This window comes from Hippocampus guttulatus, chromosome 19 (assembly GCF_054856545.1).
Source record: "Hippocampus guttulatus isolate MCC_2025c chromosome 19, RoL_Hgut_1.0, whole genome shotgun sequence".
Lineage (NCBI taxonomy): Eukaryota > Metazoa > Chordata > Actinopteri > Syngnathiformes > Syngnathidae > Hippocampus > Hippocampus guttulatus.
This window is the reverse complement of record NC_141279.1, coordinates 3,801,252-3,815,553: the sequence shown is the minus strand read 5'-3', so window position 1 is coordinate 3,815,553 and position 14,302 is coordinate 3,801,252. Positions and strand designations below refer to the sequence as shown.

The following is a 14,302-nucleotide window of genomic DNA, read 5'->3' as shown; positions in this document are numbered from 1 at the left end:
GTCTTCAAGCTTAGCTGTGTATTATTTTTTTCCCTCTAAATGAGAGCTCCATCACCAATAATAATCGTCACACATGATCTTCACTACAGTCCTGCGTGTTTGTACAGTTTCTCCATAAGTGTTGGGACATATTCTGCCCCTGCGCATTGGGTCACAACAGCAATCTTCACTCAACTTGAATATTGAATAGTTTGATTTGAAGTATGATTTTTTTTTTCTTTAAAAACCACACGTCGTCATGCATCCTTCAAGTCTTTGGACATCCGCGCTAATCTTTGAAGCAGGTTGACGGTCTCAAGTTGATTTGATGTGTTTGGATAATAGTTGATTTTCATAAAATAATACTGAGTATGGTACTTCACCAAGGTTAATAGGAAAAGAGCTTGGGCTTCAAAAAAAAAATCTGATAAAAATGAGTAAAGAAAGTACTTTTTTTTGGTACGTGTCCCAATACTTATGAATATCGTTTTTATTTCTTTTTCTGAATTTATTTTTGTAGAATACCAATGTGCTCCAAACTAATAATGCTCTTTATTATGATATTGGTGCATTATCACAATGATTATTACAGTTATTCCAACCATAAATATTATTAATAAACATTTCTTTAATCAATAGATTTGATCCTTTTTGTTAATGTGTTGTGAGCTATTTTCTTGAGTATATTGTCGTTTTGTTTTAACCTGATTTTATAATGGGCACTTGTGCCCCTAGGCGGCCGATATTTTGTGTTCAAGCCAGCGCGTGTCTGATGGTCAACTGCGCCAGCAGGCTAGTTGTGTTTGATTTATGACAATATTTTGTTTCGTGATTATTAATAAGTAACAATCAACACATTTACACACGACTTACATGTCCACACACCGAAATGCATCCAGCGGATCCATGGGAAGAAAGTGGCAGGAAGGCTCAAGTCATCGAAAAAAAAGTAAGTCACACCAAACGTCTGTGTCAGTGACAGCATTTTGGAATATAGTCATTAAAATTAAAATGTGGATCCTGTTGGCTTTTTCTTTTTTTTTTCAGACTCGGGGAAACAGCTGTCAAGGTGCGTAGACTCTCAGCACGCGCATAGCAACCCTGACCTTTGAATAGGTTGAACATAAGTCCTTGGATCCTGAAAGTAACCCAAAAATAAAAAGTAGAAAGAATATATAAAGAATAATTGAGTGAATGTAGTAAATTATAAACAACCCCAATATGAGAAACGGAATGAAGAAAATGAAAAAGCAAGTGATATCGGACCAGCTTGATTTTGGCATGGCAAGAAAGTGGTGTCAAAATATGTTTATGATTCATCCATAGGCTATTTTGGCCAAATTATGTCGCCCACGTTATTATTAAGGCAACTGGGAGCTGATAGAGAAGAAATATTGGTAACCGATTCCCATTCCACTTCCAAACCGCACATCCAAATATCGATCCCCTCAATACATTTTATCGTTACCTTATATAGAAATACATCAAGGATAAATGGAGTTTACCTAATTTTCTCTCCTATCTTGGGGTTAAGTTGTATTAATCGGAAGGAAAAAACTGTTCGGAGGGCCACGCGGCTGCTGTTAAGAATTATGTTTGCTAAACACGATTCACCCAAGGGGGTCAAAAAGCATCGACAACAAATTTAGAACCACGCAGCTTTCTTGATGAACAATTTTTCCTCGCCAAGTTGTCCTGCCTGCCCGATATAAATTTTTTATCACAGCAAGCCAGCTCAATTCCTCGAACTGTAAATATCCTGCACCGGGACATCCCATATATTGAGCTAAATTTGTTTAGCCCACACTGTGACCTCCTTTGTCTTGTAAATTGACTGCTACTAAACTCTGTTATGGTTAGAGAATGGGCGTGCGCGATCCTTGCACACCCGGAGTGGAACGTCAACAGTTGAATGCTTCAAAAGTCGATTCAAAAATGTGCCTCTGAAGTCCGAAGCACGGAAGTCAAAGTGTTATCAATTCACACGAGTTGCAAGCCAGACATTATGCTCGGAGGAAACCAGGGGCAGCACTTTTGACCTGGTCAATTCCATCGCTACAATGAAGCATAGTGGTGGTAGAATCATGCTGCGGAGATGTTTTTTCAAAGGCAGGAACTGGAAGACTAGTCAGGAAAGATGAATTGCAGAGCAATCTTGACCTCATTTGAATTTTGCAACAACATTAAGCACCCAGCCAAATTTTCAAAGTTGTGGCCTTGGGACAACTTTGCGAATGGTCCTCAGTGGCCCGGGCACAGCCCAGACTCAATTTTGATTTAAGATCTCAAGAGAGTTCTAAAATTTTGTGCTGGATTTCAAGCGGCACTGCTAAGAAAAATGGCCGACCTGGCAATCTATTGATCTCGCACTTTAAAACAACCATCGCCTCATGCAAAGTGCTGCACGAAGAGTAATGAATAGTCAGTCATAGAAGGACAGTGAAAACAGTAAATTAATCAAATGAATTCTTATATATATATATATATATATATATATATATATATATATATATTTATTTTATTTTTTTTATTTTTTTTTCCCCCCCTCAAGAGACTTTAGGCTGTATTTGCTGCCAAAGGTGCGTGTAATTTCTTGGTGTTTTTTTTAATTGTATTTTATTTTTTTAAGAGATTTTTGCCCTCATTCAGATCTGTGAAAGCATTGCAGGGGCGTTGTGCGTAAAATTTGGCGCCGTGAAAATGTCCTCGGTGCACCGTATGGATGGATGAGTAAAGGTACTCTGTTAAAACATTCCCATTCAACCATGTAGAATTAAACGCCATCAAAACAAAAAAATATCCGAGGCCTCAAGATTGACGCACGTCATCGTACATTTATTTTTGAGTTCACGCTCATGCAATCGGCGAGCAAGACCACGACCGCATGTCGACGCGCGAAACAGTGTTGACGATAATCACAGGGAAGCTTCTTGCGTCGGAGTCATCTAAAGCGCGCCCGCCGCCGAATAATTGTCGTCGCTCTCGTAAAGCTAAGACCCACCGTGTCCTGTTCTCGTCTTTCTGATGATGACACAAGGAAACATTTCATGTTTGAACATCAAGCCTATCGTCTGATATCACATCGCCAATGTATAAGATGAAGACGTGGATGGGTGGCTGAGGCGGAGTCGGCCAAAGCATTAATACTACTCAGTGGTGCGGTAAATTAATTTTGGATTGCTTCTCGAGGTTTGAACAAAATTGTTGTGTTGAGAGGGGGGGGAAGAGGGGAGGGGGATTAAGGTTTTTAATTACCCAGGGTAATTCATTCCACAAAATAAATCCCAGCTGAATTGGACTGAGTTCTGTCAGCCACCTTGTGTGGTGGCGATTAAAAGAATGTCACGCGCGCAGTCCACCGTCAGTCATGTACGCCACACCACGACCGCATTTCTCTTTTCCAGTCATTGGTGGGTAGGGGTAGGGGGGAACAAATAAACGATGGTAATATTGACTTTAAACCCCTTTTCGAGCCATCATTTTTTTTTTTTTTCAAATTAATGAGCTTGCCACAAAATCCACCTTTCCCATTTTACAGTTTGCTAAATCCCAAACGAATGGCACGAAAGAAAAGATGTCTTGCAAATTAAATCTGCCCTTGTTTGCTCTTTTTTTTTTGGTCATAATTGGACATACTGTAATTGAATAGCAATGTATCCTTCGGTGAGGTTTACACAATTAGCGTCGGTATTACCGACAATGACGGTTGACTTCTCCTGACATCCTACGAATTGCCGTCACTCCGGCGTCGGGTAATTTCAACTTGGGTCTTGGTACAGTCGGCTAACGGTCTCAATCAACGTGAATCATCTTTTCAAGAGATCTCAGATCACTGTCTCGCAGGGGTCAACGAAAGAGAGTTTCTACCAAGTGCAGGGATGGCAATTTTCCGCGGATACGCGGAAATCCGCCGTTTTATTTCTTAAATTGTTCATTTTTGTGAATCGTCTAAGTCCGTTGAGAAGATTTTAGCGGGGGGTCAGGTACCTTATCGTCGAGTTTTCACGAGCTCTCCCGATCAGTCTTTCCATCTTCCGATTGTAAACAGCCCTGCGATTGGACGTGTATGATGTCTTACTTGTTGTGATTGGTCGCCCCGTCCAGGCCACGCCTCTTTCCGCTTTTTTCATCACTAGCCATTGCCATCCCTGCAAGTGGCATGTAAACAGCAATCTTTTGTTCGCATATTCTGGATGTCACGTTTCTTGCAGCAGTGTGAACGGCTCAATTCCGATGTTTCCCCCCCCCCCCCCCCCGAGTCCGACGACCTGGGTCCCTTTACCCTTGTTCAGACTGTCACAGCCAAAATCCGACTTTTAGTCGAAACTGCTTTCTATCATCAAATCAGCCACCCCAATAAAACAAAAAGTTTATTTCCTTATTATTTTCAAGCATTTGCCGACCGGCTGCCTAGACAGCATAATTTTTCATTAGCATTCCTTAAGTCACCCAACCCCCAATGAGTGGGCTATAGCTTGAGATAATTGCCTTTGTGTGTTTGGGTGTATACTTCAACGGCACTGGGTGTTATTTTTTATTTTTTTTTAATATATCAGAGGGACTCGGATCTTAATTCGCCAGTGTGTGAATGTCTTTGTGAGAAGTTAATCGCTTACGGTGGGCTGGGATAGCTGCGTGCCCTTGACATGTGTTTGACAAGAGCTCAATGTGTAAATCCATTAATTACCGCCTTTGCGTCTGCTACCGCGGGAGTTGGAACCCCGGAACTGTAAAAGCAGCACTGGGAATAGCGAGGGTATGGTTGGGTTTACTCGAGCAGTTTAGGTTGATGACCGGTGAGGATAGGAAATTGAAAGGATAGCACCTTGACAGATGGCGGCCCCTCGGCGGCCTCAGTGAAAGGGGCCAGAAATTGGACCGTGTGTTTTTAAAACGGCTTAACACTTTCCCTTTGTCCGATATACTGTGGCACACGGTTGCACACACACACACACGTAGTCTCGAAGTTTTGGTGATATCTGCGAGTGATTGTGCTCCTCGGAGGGAAGACCCTCGGAGAAAGATAAATTCATTCCTCCAAATTAGACCTTATTGGTCTGGGCCCAACTGACGCAGAGGCGTGCGTGTGTGTGTGTGTGTGTGCATGTATGTGTGCGTGTGCGCTGTTTTAATAGAAGTTTTCTGTCAATGTGTTCAAAAGTTGTCAATGTTATTTTCTTTTAGTCTTTTTTTTTTTTTTTTTGTGTAAGCTACTTTTGTTTTTCTCCGCGATGCTTCCGAATGTCATGAAGTGTTCGTAAATGCTTGTAGGTGTTGTTTCCTTGCTCGTGCGAAGCGCATTGAGTTGTCTCGTCGATGATCTGTGCTACATTTAAAGCCCGTCTTGCCCGGCTTCGAACTTAGCCTTTGGGTGTTACCCTTTGACACCCTTGGACTTCATTTTTGCTCATTTCGACGCTATTTTTCACAGACATAGACACGATTTATTTCGCCCGGAAGCGTTTGATACAACCGACGGACGTTTGAGATGACGTAGTGCTCGGTTTGTTTCGACGAGCTTAAACCCGGGGACTAAACTGAGATATTGGAATCTGGAGGCGGGGGACAACACATGCCGACACTATCCTTCGAAATGTTTCATGCTATCGTGCCAAGTAGGGTGTTCTGTTCCGTTTCGATGAATTATACATAGTATAACTTTGAAGAGCAAATAAAAGAATGTGAAGTGGGATGATGTCTCATTGGCTTAAACACTATAAAGCATTTACTGTCTGCGCTGTTGTTAGAGTACTAATAAACACATTTTCTGTAGGGGGTAGAAAAAGAGAATAATTACACAGCGGGGATGCATAAAGGAGTGTTGACACCACTTATAGCCTATTTCAGTGTGTATTTTATGTGTGTTTAGACAACAAAATGGGCTTTTATTTTCGGCGGAAGCCAGATGCTGACGTCCTTTTGGACTACTCACTTCCCGACTGCCTTCCTGTGCCTGTATACTTCATTAATTAAAAACAATCATTTTTCTCCTCTATTGCCCATCCTCCCTGCTGTCCCCTTTTGTAATTAAATGTTCAAAAATACTACCCCGGTGTGTGTGACGTGCACACACACACACACACACACAAAAAGAAATCTGCTGTGTACAGTTTCATTATGCAGCAGATGCTTCTGTGTTGTCAAGGCCACAAACTCCAAATTTTATGAGAAAATAATTAGTTAGACTCCAAATCCTTAGCAGTGAACGAAATTGGGTCAAAAAGAAATCGATTGGGTGCTGAAAAACGTTTGACGATGTGATGTCATTCGATGGATAAAAGGCAACTAAAACAAATTTCACACTGTTCAAATTCAAGCTGTGGAACGTTTTCGCAGTGGTCCGAGTTTTCCAAACATTCGAAAACAAGGAAAACGAATCATTTGTTTTAAAATACCAATGTCTGTGTAGACATGGCCTTTTAACTTTGCTGTCTTTGGTGCACGTGTTGTAATAAGATGATGTAGTCCACGCCATGTGTGTATATATGCCGTGTGTGTGTGTCAGCATAAAAGAAAACATAGATACAGGGCTACCCAGTATAAATATTTGCAGACAGAAATGAGGTGCATGGACCAAGGCAAACCGCTAGAATATTAACTACAGACACCGACAGAGGCTGGTAGTCTCTGCTTTCTTCGACATCAACTTCCTTCTACTTTTTTTTTTTTTTTTTTTTTTTTTTGTCCTGCACACTCGGGCACCATTCTTTTGTGTTACTTCCTTCAGTCTCAACTCGCCACCTCCCCCCACCCCCTCCTCATTCTTCTCCTGCCTTTCCACCAAGTCTGAGATTTATTTCTCTGAATCTCTTGCCCCCACCCTTCCCATTAATCCTAATGTAAGTTTTGAAGAGAAGCAACTTTTAATCATTTCTGCATTTTTTTTTTGTCATTATTAGTTTTTCCCCTCGAGATATAACCACGGGATTGAGTCGCAGATGAGAAAGGGGGAGGAATATACAGAATGAATTAATGTTTCATATAACTCCGGTGCAAAAAAAAAAAAAAAAAAAAAAAAAGGATTTGATGATTATTTCATTTTGTCACCTCTTTATTTTAATTTTATTTGGGGCTTTTTCTTTCACCTTTTTTTTTTTTTTTTTTTTTGGTAGCTAATGTCAAGGAATTGGTCAATGGTAATTGTCACACTGACAGCTGCCGTCAGAGCGCTCTCGTCAAACTAGATGTGACACATTGACACACTATTTTTGTTACCTTGCCACTTGTTACGTAGTGTCGATGACGGGTGCCATCTGAAAAAAGGAGTCCTATCGGGCCTTTTTGGGCCCGCGTAGGCAGCTGATGGTTAACTGTCAGGTCAAGCAGGAGCGTGGGCAATTTGCTTGCGCAAACATTTGGGTCTGCTGAGTTTAAAAATATGCGAACTGAAATGACTGAGATTGTGGGATTTCTCTTCGATGTCCTTTTATCAGGTTTGCAAGATAATTTACGTTGGACCAGAAATACCTGTGATTTCGAATGAGCCATTTTCTCATTTATAACGTATATATATTTTTTTTTTTGAAATCGACTGGTTTGCTGTTCTCATTATTTTGTGCAGGAAATAGTTTGCCCTTGATTGACAGCTCCCAATACGTGGCCACTTGTCTCATCATTTTGTGGTGGCTTTTTTTCTCTTTATGTTTCCCCAGCCGCGGACTGACGAGTGCGAAGTCATCATCTCTGGCATCTCAGATTTTTTTTTTTTTAATCAATCTCCATGGTGACACTACGTGACCTTACAGCCGCCAGCGGGGAACTGACCAATGCGTGTGTACACATGCCTGTGTCGTTTAAAATTCAGATATGTATTTTGTGGCATGTGTGAAAGCTTTAAATTTGACAAAGTCATCGTCCTCGAAATGTGCCTGAACATAGTATGTTTCTAATTCTCCCCAAAAATGTTGAAGCATTTTATTGCTTGACTCTTCGGAGGTTGCCAGCTAATGCTGAGTTTTAGCATTGCTCAATTCACAGGCACCATTTTTCCTTTCTTTCAGCCTCCACCAAGTGGGCAGGTAGTTCAATAATGAGTGACGAATCTGTAGTCCGTCACGATGACGCAGAACTCAAATCCACTCATTTTTACAGACCTTTGCCTTTTAACCATGTCATATGATTTTGATGGCATGGGACCTGTAAGGCTTTTTTACATGATCAAAATGAATTGTGAATAAACGTCCAGTCTCTGGAGAGTGATAGCATCTCCTTTTGACATTCATTCTTTAAAATATTTTTGCCTTGTAATACAGTATCATCATTCCAAATGTATTTCTCAGTTTTACGCCTTTTTTATTTATTTTTTTGGTACTTATCTAGTATTTTCTTTTCAGATCACTTTACCCCAAGTCTGAAGCTGAAGAAAACCCGAACAAAGAAAGAGCACCGTTGTCGTGGCCGTAGAAGTGAGCACTCAGATTTGCTGACACAGCCGCCACAGCCTCATCATTGATTGGCAAGGGTGGAGGATCACAGGGCTTAGTCTGCTGAAACTGGCCACACACACTCAATACATCACATCTGTGGGAGTGTCACATTTGATTCCTCATACATGTCCGGTGAGTGTTTTCAACACCAGCCCCACGGGAGTAACGGTGTTTAAGATGCGTTAAATTTCATTGTCAGCCGGTCAGAGGTAAAGACAAGCAGGTGTTGTCGGAACAAATGAATGTAAGCATGCACAGTGACAAAAGCGGGTAAATGATCAACAACAGATTTGGAGTAGCTGGTTCAGCCTAAAGCAGCCGTCTTCATCCACGGGTACGGACGGCCGTAGCGAATGAAATCAGACGACATGGACAATAGTGCTTCTCGATGTTATTGTTACGAAATTCCAACCTAATAAAAAAATCCAGCAACGTCACACGCTTCCTCAAAATGAGTGGCCATGAACGCCGATGAAGACAAAGACAATGCCAGGCAATGAAAATTATTTACAGATAAGTACACAATAATACATGACTTTTGATTGGCGGCTCGGCTCACTCTGTCCCATAAGCAGCATTTCACCCTTTCAGGGACAACGGTTACGACAGTGGACAGCTTGTCATGTTATCAGGTTACAAGGTGCATAAAAGGGTTAATAAGTTTCGATTTGTGTAGATTGTTTCCGAAAGTAAATAATTATTCAATTTAATTTTGGGGAGAAGTCATAGGCATGGATCTTTGGCGTGTTTAGTGCATTGGAAGGTGTTCTGGGGGCCTCTTTTTGAGAACTATTTACACTTGCAGAGTGCTAAATCAATAATTTAGCATTTAAACATGTGCCTCTATTTGAATTTACTCTATTTCAATATGTTTAGAATGTGATTGCAGTTTGCATAGGATTTAGTTAAGCCTGAACGTTTGAACGGGAATTCCGGGTCTTGTTGAAAACTTGAGGGAAAAGAGGGTAGTCTTCAATTTTAATACCTACTAAACCATCATGAACCAAGACTATTTATGTTTCTATAGACCAAGGTACACAATGCGCTATGAAATATTAATGTCTCATTGCGCTGGTGTCCCGTGCAGGCTGATTATTTAGAGCGGGCCTCCCATCGGCATATGCTAATAAATAGACAATGCCGGCATGTCTGTAGCAGCCCCCTTCAATGTGCTCAGCGAATTAAAAATTGATATTGCTTGTGGGTCCTCACATATAGATGCACATATACAACGCCTTTATAGCTGTATTTCCTGAGTACCCACAAACCACTTGGGAATGGAGTGACTGGCTTGAGCAAAAGCACAAGAGAAGGATGGCAAATGCTCTTATTTGGGGGAAATGAATGGCAAAAGACAGCTTGGGTGAGGTTTACTGCTTATCATGGTACTGCATAGCAATCTGCAACATACAGCTTGCATGTTGTTTACAAATACTGTATACCTTTTTTTTTTCAACCAGGTAAAATCAGCACGGTGACAAATACAGTCCCTGAAGCGTTTTCCAGAAAATTGGCAGGTGATTTTACACAGGTTCCCTTACCCAATAGCTGAAAAGGGTGTCGTAAGTAACAAAGACTTTTATCCCACGCAGCAATTGACAGTTCGCCACAAAGTACCCAAGATGGTTGATACATTTTATTTGCAAGGGGCATAGTCTACAGTACAAATAGCATTATTGAAGCTATTAAAATAGCTAGTCGTTCATATGGTCTAACAGATGACAAGTGAATGAATAGATATTGTAAATATCGACCTGACATTTTAGCAACGCCTTGCGTCCGCCTCGTATTAAGCAGTCAAGTCTGCCACCGTGTGGTGGAAAGTTGTCATCGCTTCAAACGCCAGTTTGCGCTGTGTCAAGGTTGAGGATGAAGAGCGGTGTCAAAGTCGTTCTCATTGCGTGACATGAGCTCAAAGGGTCGTTTATGATTGTGAAAATAACAAATACATCATCACTTCATCGTATTATTACGTACACGCAAGCTCCCCGACATTTCTATGCGATGTGTGTGTGTTTTTAATGCATTTGAAATCGAGAGTTTCCATGGGAAATCGTGACGACAAAAATAAATACCTTTGTTCATGTTAAGATTTGGCGAAGAAAAATAATGCTTTGTAATATTTGAGGTAAAGGTGAAAAGATTTTCTGACAAAATGAAAGAGCAAATCCAGTTAGCAAGAAAAATGACATACGGACACACTTGATTTGCTTTAGTTTGCCAGAGAAAATGATGTGGCGGTCTGGCTATGGCCTTAAGTTTGACACATCGTTTAAAAAGAAAGCTTGTTTACATCGATGCTCCAAGAGAATAACATCAAAAAATATATATATATATATATATAATGAAGACAAGTAAGTTTCAATCTGACCAAAGCATCACTGCAGCTACAATACAACTTAACTATTCTTTTCCATTTTCCCAAAACCGAAATAGATGTGAGGACTGTCATAAAACAAGTGCAATGCACTCTCTTTATGATGTTGTTGGTAGACTTTTCACATTTATTGTCAGCTTTTCTCAAAATAAATTAAGTGCAGAGTCCCTCCATTGACACAGAGTTTATAATGATACTACAGTAGTTTTTAATGATACCGTGAAACATTTGATATACAGTATCGTGTTATTCAACAATATTTTTTCGTTGTGAACAACAAATGCAAAGTTATGCCCCTTACTTTAATATATAGTTTGTATAGTTTGAGCAGATAAGGGCACTTACTGGTCATTATTTATTCTCGTTACTGTTATGTGTTACTATTATGGTGCTGGAATCTCAAAACCAAGCACTGTCATCTTTGTCATTCAACAAAATGTTAAAATGAAAACTAAAAAAAACCCGTATACTTCGGTACCGCCACTGTCTAAACATTCTAGAGTCATCATGATGAGAAACCGAACCGGTTCTGCTCATAATATTTCACCGCCATGAGTACCAGTAGAAACCATTCAAATCTTGCCGCTTTGCTATCTACAGCTCATCTTTGTGTTTGATCAGATGTCCGTTGAATATGATATAAATGTCAAATTCGTCACTGAATATGGCGTTCTCACGTTCTCCTTTATACAGTCTGACCCAGACCTGATCACCTCTCTCAAGTTCCAACATCAGACTTTGGCTTTGCATGATGGAGCGATCACTGGGTTGCGCGTAAAGGACCACGACCTCCTTCTCGTTGTGCATCACGTGAAGGTAAGTCTCCTTCCGATTCCACGTGTGCACATGCAGACTGAAGTAGTAAATCCCTGGCACATAGCAGTAAAACTTACCCGAAAACATGTTGAAGTGTCCGTAGAGATTTACGATCTCTGTGTCAAATGTCAGTGTCTGGTAATAGTCGTTAGAGTGCAGACCCTTCTTGCGGCCCACTGAAAAAGCGGCAAAGTAGCTCTTGCAGGGCTCCCCCGGAATCCCCATGCTACCTTTGCTTCCTTTTATCCCAGTAGAACCCGGTGGGCCCGTCTGACCTGTTCTGCCGGGTTTACCGTAAGCCCCCCTTCCGCCAACCTCACCTTTCTCACCTGTAGGAAGGATAAGAAGCAGAGTGTGTGGAGCAATTTCTTTTGTATTTTTAAGTTGGTACTTGATTTGCGTCTGCTTACGATTCATATTCGGAAAAACTCGGGAATGGATATAAACCCTGAATCAAGTCAAAGGGGTAATTATAGGAAATGATAGCCCAGTAGAAATTGTCAAATGGATCGTGTTGGCATGCAGATATGCAGTATGTATGAACACAGTCGATAACGGCAGTTAAAATTTGTTTGCGGTTTTACCTTTCAATATGGTCATGTTAATCTGAGGTGCAATCTGGTACTGAGGGTATTGCTGGCTGGCAGACTCTCGAGGGTCGCAGCAACGGCGACACTCTCTGCCCCTTCACGTGTACAATGAACAATTAAACGAGTTAAGATGTATCGCAATTGTCTTCAAATGACCAAAAATAAATAAAAAGGGTACTTTTATCATTCCAAAGGTGTCGGCACAAAATCTAACTTTTTTTTTTTACGAAAGTAAAAAAAAGGTATGAATTTTATAACCATCAAACGTTGAGTTTACAGTTCATAGTTCGGTGTCACAATAGAACGGTGTTGCTTTAAACCCTAATAGCAAACGGAAATGTGACTTGACTATTCTTCTTTTCATCTCACATTATCGCGCGCCAAATACCCCTGATTGAAATCGATCCTTTTACTGGAACGAGTGTGGGAGAAACAAAAACAGACAAAAGGCAATTTAGTCAGTTCATCTTTCGATGCTCACTGAACTGAGTTCTTGTCATCCCAGTGACGTGCACTGACGTTCATGACTGGTGAGGCACTAGTCCTCTGGAGTCTGATATAAAAATGCCACCCCACAAAAGAATATTAGCACATATTTCAACTTTGACGTTCATTGAAATATATGTTTTTAAAAAATTAAAAGTTTCAAAATTGAATAAATGAATATTTGCTTTCACAGCTAGTTTCAATAAATTCCACACTGTTCAAAAATGGGATAGCAATAAAAATCCAAAAATATTTAACTCATTCACTCCCAAAGACGTTTTTAAACGTCTTTTCAGACTTGGTCCAGAATTGGCTCTTACTGAATGAGTTAATATAAGGTCGAGTATGTTGTTGTTGCAGATCAGAGCCCGGTTCAAGATGGCGGTTAAGGTTACATTCAGACAGCAGGCAAATACGACCCAAATCGGTCTGGACGAGGTGTGCACCTGGCACCACGATGGTAGTCCTGCTCCGTGTGGTCCCTTCTGATCTTTGGATCTTCCACCCCATGTTCAGTTGGCCGGTAGGTAAGGATTGGACAATGCCAGATTAGCATCAACATCCAAACGATGGAAAGTGCCATCTGCAATATAGAAGGAAATCAAGAAACGGCCATCAAGTTTTTGGAGTGTTTAGAAGCAGCGGTTACCAACTTTTTGGAAGCTGAGAGCCACTTCTTCGAAAGTGATTCATGCCAAAGGCTGCCAATATTGATACACAACTTCTGAAATGTTCAAATTACTTTTCAAAATGGTATTATTAAGGCTTGGTCTATTTAATAGGCCACTATTAAGTCTTTTTAAATAAAGCAGACACTTATTTTTATGATTAGTTGTACACATGAACACATTACAACAGTCAGACAAAGAAAAATAACAAGATCGTCGTAGCTAAAATGACATCCTCATGGACATGGTGGTGCATATTCGATGTTGGAGGAATAATATGCCTGGTGCCTGCGACATGCTCAGACAAGTTATTCCTTTTGTATGGCATCAACCTGAAAGCTGGGAAAACAAATTCTTATAAATTAATGGAGCATTCAAAGTCGTTCCATTGTAGACGTCTCGGTAAACTGGTGCGGATGTTTTATATTTGGGGCTATGTCAGACTTCAGAACATAAGCACAATAGTGTTGACTTCTGTTCCCTCACGCCACAAACACCAATCAGTACATTGTTTATTACAGGATCAAAGTTATAGGCAAGAGGCAAAATCTTACTTTTGATGCCATGGCACGTTATTCTCCTCTCAGAATGAAAAACAGAAGAATTTATTTTCCTTCAGTTCCTGTCCCACTCTTGTACAAGCAAGGTTCCTTTCTTGTTTTTTGTTTTTTTGTTTTTTGCGTATCTTTCTCCTTAGATCACACTTGACTCCTCAAACACAGAGCACAGGCAGTAGCTTCCAGAAAGTCCTGCCCCGAAAAACAAGTGGAGGAGATTCAAAGGGGAGGAGGAACAGTGCTTTGACAGAAGGCTGCATTGAAGGAGGAGCTTTGAGAGCTGAAATCCAAAGGTGAAAATGACAAACGCAGGGAAGAAAGTAGAAGACGTGCATAATGTAACAAAACAAAGTGTTGGGGTCAACTAAAGGATCGTGTCCATATGCTCCTCTTTTCCAGGTTC

General features: G+C 40.7%; 1 protein-coding gene across 1 annotated transcript; it reads right to left on the bottom strand.

Annotated features, from left to right (window-relative positions):
• Positions 1-9,760: 9,760 nt before the first annotated feature.
• On the bottom strand, positions 9,761-14,092 carry c1qtnf1 (C1q and TNF related 1). Its single transcript, XM_086099433.1, has 4 exons — positions 13,897-14,092; positions 13,121-13,257; positions 12,183-12,283; positions 9,761-11,927 (listed from the first exon to the last, which is right to left on the bottom strand). Exons 1-4 carry the CDS (start codon positions 13,906-13,908, stop codon positions 11,377-11,379), a joined length of 801 nt encoding a protein of 266 aa, XP_085955559.1. The 5' UTR covers positions 13,909-14,092; the 3' UTR covers positions 9,761-11,376.
• Positions 14,093-14,302: the final 210 nt, after the last annotated feature.

Bases quoted from the DNA above. Each gene is read 5' to 3' on its own strand.
- c1qtnf1 (XM_086099433.1), bottom strand. The intron at 12,284-13,120 runs GTGCACACCTCG...GTACACGTGAAG, and splicing joins GACTACCATCGTGGTGCCAG to GGGCAGAGAGTGTCGCCGTT. The intron at 11,928-12,182 runs GTAAAACCGCAA...TCCTTCCTACAG, and splicing joins TAACATGACCATATTGAAAG to GTGAGAAAGGTGAGGTTGGC.